This window comes from Alosa sapidissima, chromosome 8 (genome assembly GCF_018492685.1).
Source record: "Alosa sapidissima isolate fAloSap1 chromosome 8, fAloSap1.pri, whole genome shotgun sequence".
In the NCBI taxonomy this organism is placed as follows: domain Eukaryota; kingdom Metazoa; phylum Chordata; class Actinopteri; order Clupeiformes; family Clupeidae; genus Alosa; species Alosa sapidissima.
In genome coordinates this window covers 29,551,818-29,569,766 of record NC_055964.1, presented here as the reverse complement: position 1 = coordinate 29,569,766, position 17,949 = coordinate 29,551,818, and the positions used below count along the sequence as shown (strand labels likewise).

At 42.4% G+C, this 17,949-nt stretch overlaps 2 protein-coding genes across 3 annotated transcripts in view; both read right to left on the bottom strand.

Moving 5' to 3' along the window:
• Positions 1 to 17,949, bottom strand: part of LOC121714945 (tripartite motif-containing protein 16-like) — a 1,397,702-nt gene that overhangs the window by 1,041,575 nt on the left and 338,178 nt on the right. The window lies entirely within an intron of this gene.
• upb1 (ureidopropionase, beta) lies at positions 146 to 15,695 on the bottom strand. The gene is made up of 10 exons (XM_042100236.1): positions 15,421 to 15,695; positions 6,690 to 6,861; positions 6,181 to 6,268; positions 5,669 to 5,763; positions 5,381 to 5,542; positions 4,288 to 4,457; positions 3,507 to 3,588; positions 2,851 to 2,893; positions 1,034 to 1,188; positions 146 to 843 (listed from the first exon to the last, which is right to left on the bottom strand). The coding sequence occupies exons 1-10, from the start codon at positions 15,522 to 15,524 to the stop codon at positions 760 to 762; spliced, it is 1,155 nt and encodes a 384-aa protein (XP_041956170.1). The 5' UTR covers positions 15,525 to 15,695; the 3' UTR covers positions 146 to 759.

Sequence of the window (17,949 nt, the reverse complement as noted above, 5' to 3'; positions counted from 1 at the left end):
GCTTTGGTGAACCACTGAACCACAGCAGTATGAACCTAGCGACACTAGCTGAAAAGCAAAAAGATGGCCGCTACGCATACATTTTTCAACATAAAAGTCCTTAACAAACCAATATTTTTGGTTACATATACTGGTTGGGTAAAGACTTTTATGTTGAAAAATCTACATGTGGTGGCCATATTGTTTTTTTTTCATTAGTGTCGCTAGCTTCACACTGCTGTGGTTTAGTGGTTCACCAAAGCTTCATTTGCCCATCACTACTTCTAGTATTCTGCATCTTGCCACTGCTCCAGCCTGGGAGCTGTAGTGGTTTCTCTTCATTGCAGTAATGTAGTTATTAGTGGTATTGGCATGCTAGGCTGCCAGTAGCACTAGGGTATTCTAGGCTGCCACTAGAAGTAGCAGTAGTGGTGTTAGTGTAGGTGTACTAGGCTGTCAGCAGTAGCAGTGATGTACATCTAGACTGTCAGTAGTAATAGTAGGTGTACTAGGCTGTAGGGGTGGGTGAACTAGGCTGTCAGCAGTAGCGGTGATGATGTAGATCTATACTGTCAGTAGTAGGAGTAGGTGTACTAGGCTGTCAGCAGTAGCGGTGGTGTAGGTGAACTAGACTATTTGTAGTAGTAGTAGTAGTAATAGCACTGCTGGTAGTTGTACTGGTGAAACTAGCTGCTGTTAGCAGTGGTGTGGGTGTGCGTCCACTAGGCTGTTGATGGCTCATGTTTCCAAGGATGCCACATGATGCTGGATGATGTCGTTCTACTCTTTGATGATGTTGGGCTGGAACTCGTGTTGGACTGCTTGAGCTACCTCCTCTGCATACATCTCATAACGGCCAGTCATCTGCAGGGAACAAACACACAACTGGGTCATCTAGAGGCAACAAACACACAACTCGGTCCTTTCCAGAAAGCAAACACACAACTCATGCCACTCATCTGCAGAGAACGCCAACAAACAGCTCAGTCATCTGCAGAGAACAGACACACAGCTCAGAGAGATAATCAGTTTTAATAATGATGCATTAACCGACCTTGAAGTTCCACTTGTCTGCGATTTGCCTGTTTAGGTTCAGGTCAAGTTCGGTGACCAGGAGCCCATCTCGAGTTCTGGAGAGACCCGGCGAGCGACTGCCGTCTGGAGCTGCCACATAGCTGGAGCCGTAGAAGTGTCCAAAGTCATTGTGTGCTAAAGGAAATGGATACAGATAGCGGAAGTCATTGTGTGCTAAGCTAAAGGATATGGATACAGATAGCGGAAGTCATTGTGTGCTAAAGGATATGGATACAGATAGCGGAAGTCATTGTGTGCTAAGCTAAAGGATATGGATACAGATAGCGGAAGTCATTGTGTGCTAAAGGATATGGATACAGATAGCGGAAGTCATTGTGTGCTAAAGGATATGGATACAGATAGCGGAAGTCATTGTGTGCTAAGCTAAAGGATATGGATACAGATAGCGGAAGTCATTGTGTGCTAAAGGATATGGATACAGATAGCGGAAGTCATTGTGTGCTAAAGGATATGGATACAGATAGCGGAAGTCATTGTGTGCTAAGCTAAAGGATATGGATACAGATAGCGGAAGTCATTGTGTGCTAAAGGATATGGATACAGATAGCGGAAGTCATTGTGTGCTAAAGGATATGGATACAGATAGCGGAAGTCATTGTGTGCTAAGCTAAAGGATATCGATACCGATAGTGGAAGTGTCCAAAGTCATTGTGTGCTAAAGGATATGGATACAGATAGCGGAAGTCATTGTGTGCTAAGCTAAAGGATATCGATACCGATAGTGGAAGTGTCCAAAGTCATTGTGTGCTAAAGGATATGGATACAGATAGCGGAAGTCATTGTGTGCTAAAGGATATGGATACAGATAGCGGAAGTCATTGTGTGCTAAGCTAAAGGATATGGATACAGATAGCGGAAGTCATTGTGTGCTAAAGGATATGGATACAGATAGCGGAAGTCATTGTGTGCTAAGCTAAAGGATATGGATACAGATAGCGGAAGTCATTGTGTGCTAAAGGATATGGATACAGATAGCGGAAGTCATTGTGTACTAAAGGATATGGATACAGATAGCGGAAGTCATTGTGTGCTAAAGGATATGGATACAGATAGCGGAAGTCATTGTGTGCTAAGCTAAAGGATATGGATACAGATAGCGGAAGTCATTGTGTGCTAAAGGATATGGATACAGATAGCGGAAGTCATTGTGTGCTAAGCTAAAGGATATCGATACCGATAGTGGAAGTGTCCAAAGTCATTGTGTGCTAAAGGATATGGATACAGATAGCGGAAGTCATTGTGTGCTAAAGGATATGGATACAGATAGCGGAAGTCATTGTGTGCTAAGCTAAAGGATATCGATACCAATAGTGGAAGTGTCCAAAGTCATTGTGTGCTAAAGGATATGGATACAGATAGCGGAAGTCATTGTGTGCTAAGCTAAAGGATATCGATACCGATAGTGGAAGTGTCCAAAGTCATAGTAGGCTGAAGGATATGGATACAGATAGTAGTCATGTGCTGAAGTGTGTGGACAGAGATAGTCTTGAGTGTGTCAGATACAAATTAATTTGACCTAGTGTGGACTTAGCCTGAATACAACCAAACTAGAGAGAATGCGCAGACACAACCAACTCATTAGAGAGAACAGCACAATTTAACAACCACATTTTTCACTGGTTTAATATATGACCGTGGCAGTCTCGACACAGCCGTGTAAGAATGTGGTTTAACCATTATGAGGGAAAAGTAGTGTGCTTGACACATTGGGAACCAATCCAGCATCTCATACAGGTGACTGGTGACACCACGAGTGCAGGCTGCTAGCATCCTTACCTTTCTTCCCGTCCCCAGATGTAAACTCATTCTTGAAATGCTCCTGTTTTTAAAGAGAGATAGCACATGAGTGGCATTAATGTGAACATGCGACAGACACACACATACACACAATGACACCGAGATAGACACACACACACACACCACACACACACAGTTCTCCTCTTGCTCATCTTGCTCTCATCTGCTTTTGTCACAAATCAACCACCACATCAACCACCATCACCCCGCTGTTCATTGAGCTCCGCTGGCTACCCTTAGCTGCAGCATGCTATTCAAGTCACTAATGCTGGCTTGCAAAGTGATGGCGTATAAACAGCAGCAAACACACAACTCAGGCCACTCATCTGCAAAGAGCATCAACATACAGCTCAGTCATAACTAGATAGATAGATAGATTGATAGATAGATAGCAGCAGATAGGTTGGTTGATTGATTGATTGATTGATTGATAGATAGCAGTAGATAGGTTGGTTGACTGAATAGAAATTAGCCAATAAAAAGGGTCAGCACAATACAGACATGCTAAAAACTTCTACAACAACCTGTTCTGTACTATACAGTACAGTACAATCACATGTACACACACACACACACACACACAGGAATGAGCTTTCCCTTCCATACCAACTACCAAAGAGGTTTGGTTCACTTACCGTGCCAACACGGTTGATGGCACAGGTGAAGCAGTGGTTGGCAATGGCTGCATTCCTTGCTTCAATGGACCACATGGGCTCACTTGAAACAAACAAACAAGCAAACAAACAAACATGGTCTGTCTGCGCACATCATGGTCAGCTTTCATACACTGAGCACACTGAGCATGCTGTATGCAGCGTACTAACCACTGTTCTTACTATAGGCAGACTACATATATGCATCCACTTATCTATGTAATGAGATTGATCACACATTTAATCATGGTGATCCCACAACCCTGTGGCCTGTCGGACAGGGTCAGTGTCATACGAGTTCCTGTATGGTACTTGTTCCGGTATGGAACTAGTTCCTGTGTGGTACTCATTCCTGTATGGTACTTGTTCCGGTATGGAACTAGTTCCTGTGTGGTACTAATTCCTGTATGGTACTTGTTCCGGTATGGAACTAGTTCCTGTGTAGTACTAATTCCTGTATGGTACTTGTTCCTGTAACCTGTATGGTATTAGTTCTTGTGTGGTACTAATTCCTGTATGGTACTTGTTCCTGTGTGGTACTAATTCCTGTATGGTACTTGTTCTTGTATGGAACTAGTTCCTGTGTGGTACTAATTCCTGTATGGTACTTGTTCCTGTATGGAACTAGTTCCTGTGTGGTACTAATTCATGTATGGTACTTGTTCCTGTAACCTGTATGGTATTAGTTCCTGTGTGGTACTAATTCCTGTATGGTACTTGTTCCTGTATGGTATTAGTTCCTGTGGTAATAGATCATGTGTACCTGAGTGCCCCAACTGTGGCCGAGGGGTTGAAGATGATTTCTGCTCCGTTCAGACTGTAGAGGAACCAGTTGAGAGGGTGGTGGCGGCCGTAGCAGATGTTCACCGCTATTCTGCCGAACTGCGTCTGGAACACGCGATGGCCTGTGTTGCCCTCCATGTAGTAGGAGGCCTGTGAGCAGCACATACATATACACGTACACACACACATACACGTGCACACACACGCATGGACGCACGCACACACGCACGCATGCATGCACACACGCACACACACACACTGCTTAGAGCGCATGTGACACTACAAAAATAAAACTTTGGACTGAGGGGTAAAGGAGTCTGCTTATACCAACCCGTACACAAACCCATTCCCACATAGACTGCTGTACACTCTTTCATTCCTGCTCTGATAATAATAATAAAAAACTTGATTTAAAGAACTGGTGTGCTACTGCTCAGTGAACTGTCACTGACATGGAAACAAGCATGTTGTGCCTGTATATCAGTTATTTAGATAATCTTGGCACATTAAAATTAACCATGGAGGTGTTGTACAGACAGGTTTGAATGTTCCAAATGTATTGTGTTAAATGCTCTGAATATAAGCACTTTGAGTTGCATTCTGTGTATGAAAAGTGCTATACAAATAAAGCTTATTATTATATTTTGTAATATTATTTAGCAGCCACAATTAAATTAAATTAAATTAAACAATTAAAACCCTCAAACTGGTCTATAGAACACTTACTGGATCTGCCCCTTGCAATCCTAATTCCATGGTCCAGCTCTATGTCTACTCTTACCCACTGTGGTCCTCTGATGTGCATCTGCTCATCAGCCTTCTATCAACACTATGAGGTCACAGTCAAGACTCTCTTTTTTTCTGTGATTTCTGTGATTTCTCACTGGTGGATTTACCTAATTGGTTTGTTATTTAATTCCTTCTTTTGAAGGTCAAGGCAGTGGCCAATCTACTAGTAAGAGTACTGCCCAGGGATCCTAGCAGGGTCTTTTGACTGAGAGTTGAAGAAGTAATTCAAACAGCACAGGGTGTATAATGCCCCAACAGTGAGAAGGGGTTCAGCTCATCCTGACCTCGTTGAAATCTCCTACACGAGGAATGTGATTCTTCCTGGTTTTCCCCAGAACTTTCCCCGAGTTCGACACCACCACAGCAGTGTTCCACAGCGTTCCTCCGTGAATCTCATCTCGCTCCAGGATGGGGGACACAACAACCATGTTGTGCTTCTTGGCCAACTACAAGTCAAACACACACACACACATCACAAACACACTCTCCCACCTCACCCAGGTTGCATTTATAAATCAGCACTAGCTGGATGGTGACCCCTAGAGCCTGAACTTTGACCTTTGCCCCCTAACCTCCTGGCAGAATCTGGTGGTGTAGCCCTCTTCAGCTGACTCCGCAAACTCCGTCCAGGGTTCCCTCTCGCGGGTACAAAATGCAAAGGGCATGGCTGTAGACGACAAAGCCAACTGCTTACGGCAAGAGTCAGAGTTAGGGTATACAGGAAATCGGTGTTGGGTTAGGGTGTGTAAGAAATCAGTGTTGGGTTAGAGTGTGTATAAAATCTCTTTGTATTTATGTGTTTGTGAGTGGAGTTTGAATGAGGTCATGCATTTATGGGTGTGTATGTATGTATTTGAAAGAGTGAAAAACACCATCTGTATGTATCTGCATGTGAGAGAGGGTGTGTGTGTGTGTGTGTGTGTGTGTGTGTGTGAGTGAGTGAGTGAGTGAGTGAGTGAGTGAGTGAGTGAGAGAGAGAGAGAGAGAGAGAGAGAGAGAGAGAGAGAGAGAGAGAGAGAGAGAGAGAAAGAGAGAGAGTATGCATATGTGTGAGATGGCATGTACTGTATGTGTGTGTCCTTACTCCAGGCCTCCTGGAAGCAAACAATATTGACTCCACACATGGCCGCCACCTCCACCATTTCCCCGACGCGCTTGTGCAGAGCAGTGATCTGTGCCACAGAGGGAGGCCCAGTCACTACAGGTTCAGGACTAACAGCTATTTACTACACAGAGATTATCACAGATTAGACACCTTATTACACTAACACCTTCCTACACAGAGATTATCACAGATTAGACACGTTATTACACTAACGCCTTACTACACAGAGATTATCACAGATTAGACACGTCATCACATTAAGGCCTTACTACACAGAGATTATCACAGATTAGACACGTCATTACACTAACGCCTTACTACACAGAGATTATCACAGATTAGACACGTCATCACATTAAGGCCTTACTACACAGAGATTATCACAGGGATACTCACTCGGCTGCATGCAGTACACAGGTGGAGAGGAAGAGTACACTTGACTGGAATGAATTGAAGCTCATGTTGATCACAAATCTACGAGTCTGTACCTGATCCAGCACTGGGGCATCTGTGGGGAGGACAATCTTGTTCTGAATGAGTCCAACACGGATGACTCGGGCCGGTCGCAGCTGCTCCGGTGCCGCCTCAAACACGTAGCCCTGCAGGTCAAAGTCTCGCTCCGCGGCTGAATCCAGTGCTACCTGCGGGAGTCCCAGGGTCCTGGGAGGGGTGGGGGCAAATGGCCTGGGTCAATACTAGTCCATCAACAACAGCCCCAAAACACCAGCCTATCAACAACCCTTAAACAACCCTATCAACAACAGCCTGTCAACACCAGCCCATTAATGCTAGCCCATCAACACCAAGCCATCAACACCAACCCACTAGTTAATCAACAACAGCCCCAAAACACCAGCCCATCAACACCAACCCTTAATCACTAGTACATCAACAACAGCCCCAAAATACCAACACATCAACACCAGGCCATCGACACCAACCCGTAAACACTAGTACATCAACAACAGCCTGTCAGCACCAGCCCATTAATACTAGTCCATCAACACCAGGCCATCAACACCCACCCTTAAGCACTAGTACATCAACAGCTCCAAAATACCAACCCATCAACACCAGGCCATCAATACCAACCCTTAATCACTCTCCATCAACAACAGCCCGTCAACACCAGCCCATTAATACTAGTCCATCAACACCAGCCCATCAACATGTTGTCAACTATAGCCCATGATAAGGTGGCCTGGGTCAACAGAACACCAGCCCACTAACAGTGGCCCAATATCACCAGCCCATCAACACTATTGCATTAACATGTGTCCATAAACAATAGCCCATGGTCAGGTGGCCTGGGTTAACACCAGCCCAATAACACTACCCCATTAACACTAGCCCATAAACACTAACCCATGAACTAGCCCATTAACACTAACCCATGAACTAGCCCATCCTTTTTATGACCGCCGCTAGCGAAGCGGTCATATAGGGATTGTCAAAGTTGTTTTTTTCCGTCATCTACTTCCTGAATTTTTGGTCAACGATACCCGGGACACCGAACCACATGAAATTTGGTGGGTATGTAGCCCCACTAGACTTTTACGTAAAAATTTTGTTTGGTCCCCGGGGGCCACTCCCCCACCGCGCTTGGCCCCCCCGAAACCCAAAAAATGCAGTTTTTCCTAAATAACTACCTGAACCGTGGCACTGAGGATGAAGACATTTTTATGGTATGTTGGTCTCAAGGGCCCACATCAACCTAGCCCATAATCACTAATTTGTGATTTGCACCCCCTCGCTAAAAAATGAAAATGCAATATCATTCTGCTTTAATCGCCCCTCTCTTCAGTTAAGATGTTCAGAACTGCACCAAATTTTATGTGTATGATTAACCTGACATTCTCTGGGGGTATGCCAAGTTTCGTAGAATTTCATCCATGGGGGGGTCTAAAAAATTAAGTTATGTGTACATTTAGTGACTGTACTGTACACTCATTGGCCTGTAGATGGTGGTGCACACATATACACACGAACACACACACACAGGTACGCACATACCATCAGTATCGGCAATTACAACGGCCGATACATAATTACAAATTCAGTAGGATTAAATGAAAACCAAATATTCATTATAATAATTTGGCTGCATTTCCAGTATTGGCGTGACGTAGTCGTTTGTCCACCAGATGGCGCATCTTTGCAGTGAGACGCGTAATTTTGGTGGAAGTTAATCTAAAGTGGGTTGGAAAGACACTACGCTTCCTACAAGGACAAGACTGTAGTTTACCGCAGAGAACGTCTAATAAGGGTAGGATGATTTCTGCATGACATGTAATTATGACCGCCGCGCAGCAAAGCGGCGGTCATATAGGTTTAGTCAGAATTTTTTTTTTTTTTTCTTTTTTTTTCTTTTTCGCATGCCCAAATTTCCGTCAATGATTCCCGGGACACTGAAAGACCGGGGTACACGAAACTTGGTGGACATGTAACCCCACATGGATAGCATGGAACCATCGTTTTTCGTTTTGATCTGTAGTCCCCCCGCTGAATTGGACCCCCCGAAAGGAGGGTAGGGCAGACACAGTTTTCTGTGAATATCTCGAAAACCGTAGGGTTTAGGAGGACCATTTTTTTTTTGTATGTTGATCTCAAGGGGCCATGTCAACCCATTCCATAACCACTCATTTCATGTATAGCGCCACCTAGTTAAACACAAAAAAGTAAAAATGAGGTGGTGTAATTGAAGGTATCTGTGACCTAACATAGTCAAAACTGCACGAAATTGGAAGTGTAGGATCATTATGACACCCTCTGTATGCACGCCAAGTTTTGTGGAATTCCGTTCATGGGGGGCCACACAATAAATTAATTTATGTTACTATACACCAACTGGCCTGTAGGTGGCCGGAGACAGTTTTCTGTGAATATCTCGAGAACCGTAGGGCCTAGGAGGTCCACCTTTTTTTTGTATGTTGGTCTTAAGGGGGCATGTCAACCCATCCCATTACCACTTATTTCATGTATAGCACCACCTAGTTAAAAATTAAAAAGCAAAAAATTAGGTGTTTTCATCTCAATATCTCTGGCTGACAAGGTCAAAACTGCACGAAATTAACAGTGTAGGATCATTATGACACCCTCTGAATGCATGCCAAGTTTTGTGTACTTTCGTTCATGGGGGGCCTTACAATAAAATAATTTATGTGTACATAACCGTCATTTTTCGTTTTCATCTGCAGCCCCCCCGCTGGACTGGACCCCCCGAAAGGAGGGTAGGGCAGACACAGTTCTCTGTGAATCTTTTATGGTATGTTGGTCTCAAGGGCCCACATCAACCTGGCTCATAATCACTCATTTGGGATTTGCCCCCCCCCCCCGCCGGTAAAAAATGAAAATCAGTAGGATTAAAAGAAAGCCAAAATAAATATTCATCATCATCATCATGGCTGCATTTTCAGTATTGGCGAGAAGTAGTCGTTTGTCCACTAGATGGCGCATCGTTGCAGTGAGACGTAATTTTGTTGGAAGTTAAAAGTGGGTTGGAAAAAACAATGGACGCTTCATACAAGGACTGTAATTTACCGCAGCGAACATCTAATAAGGATAGGACGATGTTCACATGAAGTGTAATTCCCATTTCTTCTTGAAGCCGAAATAAATCTGAGGATGTTTATCGGACATGCTTGGTTTTTACTGCAGGTACGTTAATCTTGTAATATCAATAAGGACCTAGGTAATGTTACCGTTAGCGTTGGTTGAGTGATGGAGGCATTTGATTTATTGCATTTGTAGAAAACTATAAATGCGGTTATACCAAGCAAATGTATAGCAGCACTGTTTGTATCTTTCGACTGTCATTTATTGCACGTGCTACAAAATCATTCTGTGCAATGGAAGATTTACCAACGTTACACCGGTCTGATACAGTTTTGCCTATACATGCGTGAGACTGAGACGCCTGTTTATTTTGTTTTAAGTGCGTGCAGGGTGTGAGAGGGGAATCGATGTGCTTTGATTACAGCTTGGTAGTTGTAGTCTGTGAAATTAAAAAGCACGTGTGTGTGAAGTATCCAAACAATGACACCTTCATTTCATTATGGCTGCTTTAGCAAAACACCTTAAGCTACTGTGTAGTGGGTCCCATTTAGAAGTGGCTACTTCATTCGCGCTTTCCTTGACTCATGGAGCTGCGTGAATGTTATTACAACTTTTCGCCACGATATGACAGTTTAAGTCCGCTTGATACTGTAAGGCGTAAGCCATTGGTTTCCAAAGGAGATTTTATTTGTGTCGCCAGCATAGCCTATTGACAATTTATGTTGTCAATAGGCCTACCTTATAATCCTACCTGTAGCTTAGGGAAGCTAACAGCTTTCTATTAGGATCTAGTTTGTTAGTTACCGTTTTGTCATAACTCCCTGATGCATTTTTGCATTTAGAATAGCCAGAGCATGTATATCTCAATTGGAAAATTAAACAATATCGGGTGCCTATGGACTAGGCTGGGTGAACCCAGCCTGATCTGCCCGCTATTTATTTTTTGATTTCTTAAAAGATTGAGCTTGGTCTGATGAAAGCCAGACTAGCCATGGACCTCAGTTAAACAATGCAAGGGAACATGAATCAGCCTATATTTGCACTAACAATAACGGACAAAAGCTCTTCAACTTTGGCCCGTTAAAATGTGTATGAACAGTCTAGCGACGCATTTCATCAAGGCCCATTTGGACATGTCAGTTATTTGCACCACTGGTTAGATGTAAAACAGCATTTTGTTTCAGACTAGGCTACTGTTACTTAATTTGTGCATTAACAATAACGTTTCAGACTACTGTTACTTAATTTGTGCATTGACAATAAAGTATTACATGAACTAAAGATGACTAAAATCTTATGTAGAAGAAGAAACATTCACAAAAAATCCATCCATCCAAAAATGACCTTTGTTTTTGATAGCTGTTGAAAACGGCATGGAACTGACAGAGATGTTTTTGTTTAAAAATACATAAAAAAAAAAAAAAAAAATAAATAAATAACATTATGCTGATACCTTTTGCTTTTCCCAAATACAATGTAGCCTACGGGTGTAAGTGACCTTTCATCAATCCAGTTGCAATGGATGAACTGTGATGAACTGCCCTACTTGTGATTGTTTAGAGATTTTAAAGGTTTTATAACAATTCTACATCTTCTTTGGCTATTCTACAATCTATTCACCTTTTCAGCACCAGTAGGGTACTTTCTGTGCAGCCGCACACACACACTCAGGCATGCCAAACAAGCATACACAAAAGTTTCAAGAGTGGGGGATGGAGTAAAATATGGAGACAAATTGAAGTGTGATTTATTTTCGCGGAACGGATGTACAGGACTGAGCGGCGGTCATATTTTGTACCGCTATGCGGTACATCTAGTTCCCATTTCTTCTTGAAGCCGAAATAAATCTGCAAATGTTTATCGGACATGCTTGGTTTTTACTGCAGGTAGGCTACGTTAATCTTAAGTTATATCAATAGCCTAGAGTAGTTAAAATAATGTTACGTTAGCATTGGTTGAGTGATAGAGGCCAATTTGATTATTGATGTATTTGTAGAAAACCATAAATGTGGTTATAGGCTAGGCTACCAAGAAAATTGATAACAGCACTAATTGCATCTTTCGACTGTCATCTCATTTGCTTATAACCATAACCTAGGCTACTAACAGGAGCTAAGTGAGTTAGCCACAACACGTTCGCTACGTGATGGTTTTCTAATGGAAAATATAGGCTACCTGAAAGATAACCTGATGATGCATCCTAAACACTGGGCTGGGACATTTAGCTCAAAGTCTCAAAAAGCATCTGAGTCAACGTTCATTCCCAAACACCCATATAGGCTAATTCAAGCCTCTATTTTCAAAGGTGATTCAAGTAAGGAAGAGCATGGCTCAAAGTAAAGTAACTAGGACTGAAACTACATAAATTCGACAAATTTGTCAACTCGCCGCAATGTAGATTTATTAACGCACCCGTGATCTACATCTCCATTTAAACCAAATGTTTTAGAGCGCACCTTGAGAGATGTATTCAGGGCAGGGCTGTACCTACACATATTTGTTGCACGTGCTACAAAAATCATTCTTTGCGATGGATGATTTAGTAGCCTACCAACGTTACACCGGTCCAATACAGTTTTGCCTATGGCTATACCGTGAGACTGAGACGTTTTTTGTTTGTTCGAAGTACTTGTTTAGGGTGTGAGAGGGGAGTCGATGTGCTTTGATGCCAGCTTGGTACCTAGTTGTATATGCGATTAAAAAACACGTGAAGTAGGCCTATCCAAACAATGATAACGCTTTCATTATGGCTGCTTTAGCCATAGACCTTGAGCTACTGTACAGTGGGTTGGGTTCCATTTAGAAGTGTCGCTTTCCGTGATTCACACAGCTGCGTGACATGTATTACTACTGATATGCAAAACTATTAACTTTTCGCCAAGAGGTGGCAGCTTAAGTCCGCTTGATACTGTAAGCCATTGGTTCCCAAAGGAGATTTTATTTGGGTCGCCAGCATAGCCTAGTGACAATTTATGTTGTGTAATAGGCCTAGCATAGGGCCTACCTTATATAGCTTATAGTTTGTTAACAGTCACGTTTTGTCATAACTCCCTCTATGCATTTTTGCATTTAGAATAGCTCTGAAACGGGGGGGAACACGTCGCGGGGGGGGGGGGGGGGGGGGGGGAGATATATCTCAATTGCAAAATTAAACAATATTTCTATCGGGCGCCTACAATGGACTAGGCTGGGTGAACTCAGCCTGATCTGCCGGCGATTCCTTTTCGATTTCTTAAAAGATTGAGCTTCATAAGATTGAGCTTGTTCTGGCGAAAGCCAGACTAACCATGGACCTCATAGTTGCAAAATGCAAGGGAACATGAATCAGCATATTATTTGCACAAACAATAACGGACAGTAGCTCTTCAACTTGGCCCGTTAAAATGTGTATGAACAGTCTAGCAACGCATTTCATGAAGGCCCCTTTGGACATGTCAGTTATTTGCACCACTGGGTAAAACAGCATTTTGTTTTAGACTACTGGTATTTAATTTGTGCATTGACAATAAAGCTGAATGTCATATGAACTAGATGACTAAACTTGAAAACTGCATGGAACTGACAGGGATTGTTTTGTTTAATAATAAATAAATAAATACATTATGCTGCTACCTTCTGCTTTTCCCAAATACAATGTAGCCTATGGTGTACCTTTCATCAGTCCAGTTGCAATGGATGGACTGTGATGAACTGCCCTACTTGTGATTGTTTAGATATTTTAAAGGTTTTATAGCAATGCTACAAATTTTTTGGCAAGTGCTACAAATCTATTCACCTTTGCTATTCACTGCAGCGCCAGTAGGCTACTTTGTGTGCGGTTCGCAAACACACATTCCAAACAAGCATACACAAAAGTTTCAAGAGTTGGGGATGGAGTAGAAGATGGAGACAAATTCATTTATATGATTTATATTCGCGGAATGGATGTACAGGACTGAGCGGCGGTCATATTTTGTACCGCTATGCGGTACATCTAGTATTTTTACACGTCTGCAGGTCCAGTCATGGAAGTCATCCCTGGGATGCTCAAAGTGTCAAAATAAGACGAGTCTCTGAATAAATTGCGTGTTCAATCCAGTTATAAATTAAATAATGAATTAATTACATATTTTCTCTCTTTCACACACACACTTTGCTGCTTTTTGCCAGTTAGTTTGCTGTGATGAGACAGGCACCTTGGTCAATTTCAAAAAACAGGCTTGGACCAGGGACCATTTGACCAATGTTTGCAAAAACTCAAAAAGTCATGCCTTTTTATTGTGTATTCCAAGTAATATCTATCAAAGTGCTGTTGATTTGTTTTGATTAAGTAAAAAAATAAATAAATAAAGTAAGTCCCTTCAGGGCGGAACAACACCCTTCCGGGGGGGGCTGTGTTTATACCGGATCTGTGTTTGCATATTTAATACGTTTCATACACGTGTTTCAACGCTGCATTTCGGCCGTTGCTTTAACCTTACCATTACCTTAAGCATGCCAGTTATGTATCCACCAGCTGCCTGCCTGCAGCCTAGGCCTACTTCCAAAACTCCAAAGCTGCTGTCAGATTTGGTTCCGAGGGCACAAGTTTAGTGTATCAACAACACTCAAAAACAGTTTATGTGATGTGTTAATCAATTAAATTCCCAACAATTTCACAACAGCTAGTTCTGGAGTAGGCCATTCAACTAGCCCGCTTGCTTACGACGAGACTCAGGCTGCGCAGTCGGCACCCGCTTCCTAATTTGGGTTTTGGGTTGCCAGGTTTTAGCCTATGACAAAACGGTTGAAATTGAAACTAAGTGATCGTGTATGTGTAGGGTGTATTTCATACACAATCTGGCAACCTGAATGGATCAATGATTTTAAAATGAAGTTTGATGGCAATGCAAATTACGGGAGTTTGAACCTTGAAATACGGGAGAAACCCGGGAAAAACGGGAGTGTAATACTAATTACTCAACAATAATCATCTTCAGTTTGATAGGCTATACGGCCACCTAAAATTCCCTATTCAACTTATTTAAAATAATTCTTTAAAATTACATATTTATTTGCAAAGGATCATCAACTACTGTCTGGTTAATTGAGATCAAGCCAATCAACATGATGCATGACTTTCATATTGAACCTGGAGGACGGCCTGAGATTGATGCAGGCGTAACCCAGACTGGGTGGTAGGGGATTTCGATTAACTGCACTTGCAGTTCAACAGATGATAATCAAAAATAGGGGAGAGGCTACACAGCAACTCGCGGTCGTTGAGATTCGGTCAGAGGACGGGGTGCAAAAGTCAACTGCAGCAAATTAGCTTTTTATCTGCAGAGCAGAAACCATGTCATTTTGATTTGGAATGTAGCCTTTTCATTTGTGGAATGTAGCCTAAGAGCGGCCTATTAAAAAAATACTGACATAAGCAAGGGAATGAAAAGATTTGGGAATGTGATCTTGTCAAAAACAGGCAAAACGAGGATTTATTTGGCACCGATAGATAGGCCTAGGCTACGTGGCCAATTAGGCTACATGTCTTGCCATGTTTTACACATAATTACATAGCTTAAAATTAGTCAAGTGAGTCGACAAAGCATTTCCTTTGTCAAAGCCTTCAGAACGGTCCGAGTTGATGTAGGCTAACGTCAAGCTATTTAAGGCTTTACATCGGGTGTTTTCCGGAAGACTACTTACTTGAGCTCTTTCCCATATAAAATCCGACGGACTTCGCTCAACTCGCCCTCGGGAACATAGGTGCCCAGAGTCTTCTCCAACGATTCGAACTGGGAACCAGACATGATAAATGTTGCAAAAAGTCACGAAACTACCTGAAGAGGAGTAGCCTACCGAAGTGTTCCCACTCCACCAACAACGTCTGGTGTATCCTACTCGAGTTACCTGTTTTGAAACGTTACTGATTGAACAAGACAGACTTCAGCTATCATTATGCAACCCCTGTCCCGACCACCACAGGTCGACCTGGCCAATCCAGCTGACTCAGTCAGAGAATTAGGCGTAGGCTACAAATAGAAAGAATGACCAGACTGAGCACAATTCAGTAGGCTACGACAAAACTGTAAACTGACATTTCCTGATATTGTCAATAGTCTGCCATAGAGATTAAAGGCTACTATTCCCAACAGATCAGCATCAGCTTGGAATTAAAAAAAATATAATAATTTGTTTGATGTGATTTGCTGTATTCTGGTGCATTTTGGGGATGGCCAATACTAAATTCAATCAGATTCATAGCCTACATCCTGATTTGTTGATATTGAGGCAATGATTCCATGCAAAGGCTTGGGTTTCAGGGCCCCCTGACCCCTTGGGCCTGGGCCCGGTAGGCCCGTGCAGTAATCCATCCCTGCCTATACAGAACACTTACTGGATCTGCACCTTGCTACCTTAATTCCAGCTCAAATAAATATTTAAAGACTCATCTGTCAACTCACCTGCCACTTAATTAATTACTTCTCTTAGGCCTACAGAGTTATGGTTTGTGTCTATGTTTTTTTTTATATGAAACATGTTTTCAGTGTTAATATTTGACATTGTTAGCTTGGAAGCCAGCACAAATTCACCCCATCCACACGATTTGAGTTTGGGAAATTCAGCCTGGAGTTGCTCCATTGAGAAGTCTCTATGCCTGGGTCCGTATTCACAAAGCCTTTTATCTTACCACTAGGAGTACTCCTAAATCACACTAAAAGATTTAAGCTAGGAGTTTTCTCTTAAAATTTATTCACAAAGCCTTTCAGAGCTACTCTCAGTAAGGATAAATGACTCCAAAAAAAACTCCTAAACTAAGAGTGAGTCTTCGTTGCTATGGATGACGTCATTACTCATGCACAAGCTTGACTGAAGTGACCACCTTGATTGGCTGATGATTGTAACGCGGGAATGATTCCAAACACCTCCCTTATGACTATGAGTGACAGGTGACAGGTCTGAGAATGCGTGCGCTACACAAGTAGTGCGAAGGACGGAAGATGATGAATAAACTGAACTGAATAAAGAGTAAGGCAAAACAAATAGCCTAGCCTAACATGCGGATTGATGCAGTATCTTTGCAACATTATTAAATTAACCTGTCACCATGCCTACGTTTGCAAAGAGGAGAACATTTTAATTTGATTCACAATGAAACGTTACATTTAATTTAAATGTTGACAATGAGTAGTTTTGGTTGTTGTTGGTGGCGTTATTGCATCCCTTTTATGCCTACAATGCAAAATTGTTTCCTCACGATTGGAAGCTCCTGTTGCTGCATAGGCCCTACCAGAGACTTTCTAATGTGGAGACACAGCACTCAAAAAATACTCCATAGAAATGCATGGGGCTAGTTTGTCACGACAATATGGCCGTTGTCTACGCATATCCCACCCCTTCCTCGGCAAAACGTTGACATGTGAATACATTGAGCCAATCATATGGTGTGTTGTGAAGACGTGGCAATCATGTGTTGTGATCTCGTGCTGGAGCAAGATTGGTGTCGTGAAGCCTTGCGCATGCGCATTTCTGCCGAAATGGATGCCCGACGAGTGCCCAAAAAGCGTTGTCAAATGGCCGCCGAGTGGAGGGACTTGCCTAAAAGGACTTTGGCCCTACGCATTTCAAAACATCGCAACGTGAAATGCCACAAAAAGGGTTTGCAAATAGGTCTTAGTGAGTTAGGAGTCCTCTCGACTTCTTTTAAGCTGTCCCAGACTTAGGTGCTACTTTTAGGTCTAAAATGCTTTGGGAATTACTTTTAGTGAAAAAAATTAGGAGTCCTAAAGTTATGAGTGACACGCCCATTATTTTTAGGAGTTGCTCCTAAATTCGCCAGTTAGGAGCTACTTTTAGCCTTAAAATTCTTTGTGAATACGGCCCCTGAACCAGAGGTGTTTGGGCCAATCAAATAATTTGAGCGGGCTTTATATGAGGATGGAACGATGAACAGTTCTTAGTCATTCATATTGCCTCAGTGCGCTGCCGAGAAGCTAGATGTCTGTTGTAGGCTACAATATATTGACAGAGCAATTACGAGTTTTTTAAGGTATTTGTCGAGAAAAACAATGTTTTTGGCTATTCTCCCTACAGGATTCACATATTTCATTACTCTGATTGGTTAGGTTTATCAAATTGTGTGTACAGGCATGTTTCAATTGAAACGCCCCAAACAAATCCAAATGGACTGATACTAAACTCAAATTCTAAATAGAATTCGAGTCTGTCTACACC

Excerpts from the sequence above, each read along its gene's own strand:
- upb1 (XM_042100236.1), bottom strand. The coding sequence starts at position 15,524 with ATGTCTGGTTCCCAGTTCGAATCGTTGGAGAAGACTCTGGGCACCTAT. Across the intron at positions 5,543-5,668 it reads CCACCAGATTCTGCCAGGAG|TTGGCCAAGAAGCACAACAT; the intron begins GTTAGGGGGCAA and ends TTTGACTTGTAG. Across the intron at positions 4,458-5,380 it reads GTGTAGGAGATTTCAACGAG|GCCTCCTACTACATGGAGGG; the intron begins GTCAGGATGAGC and ends TGCTGCTCACAG.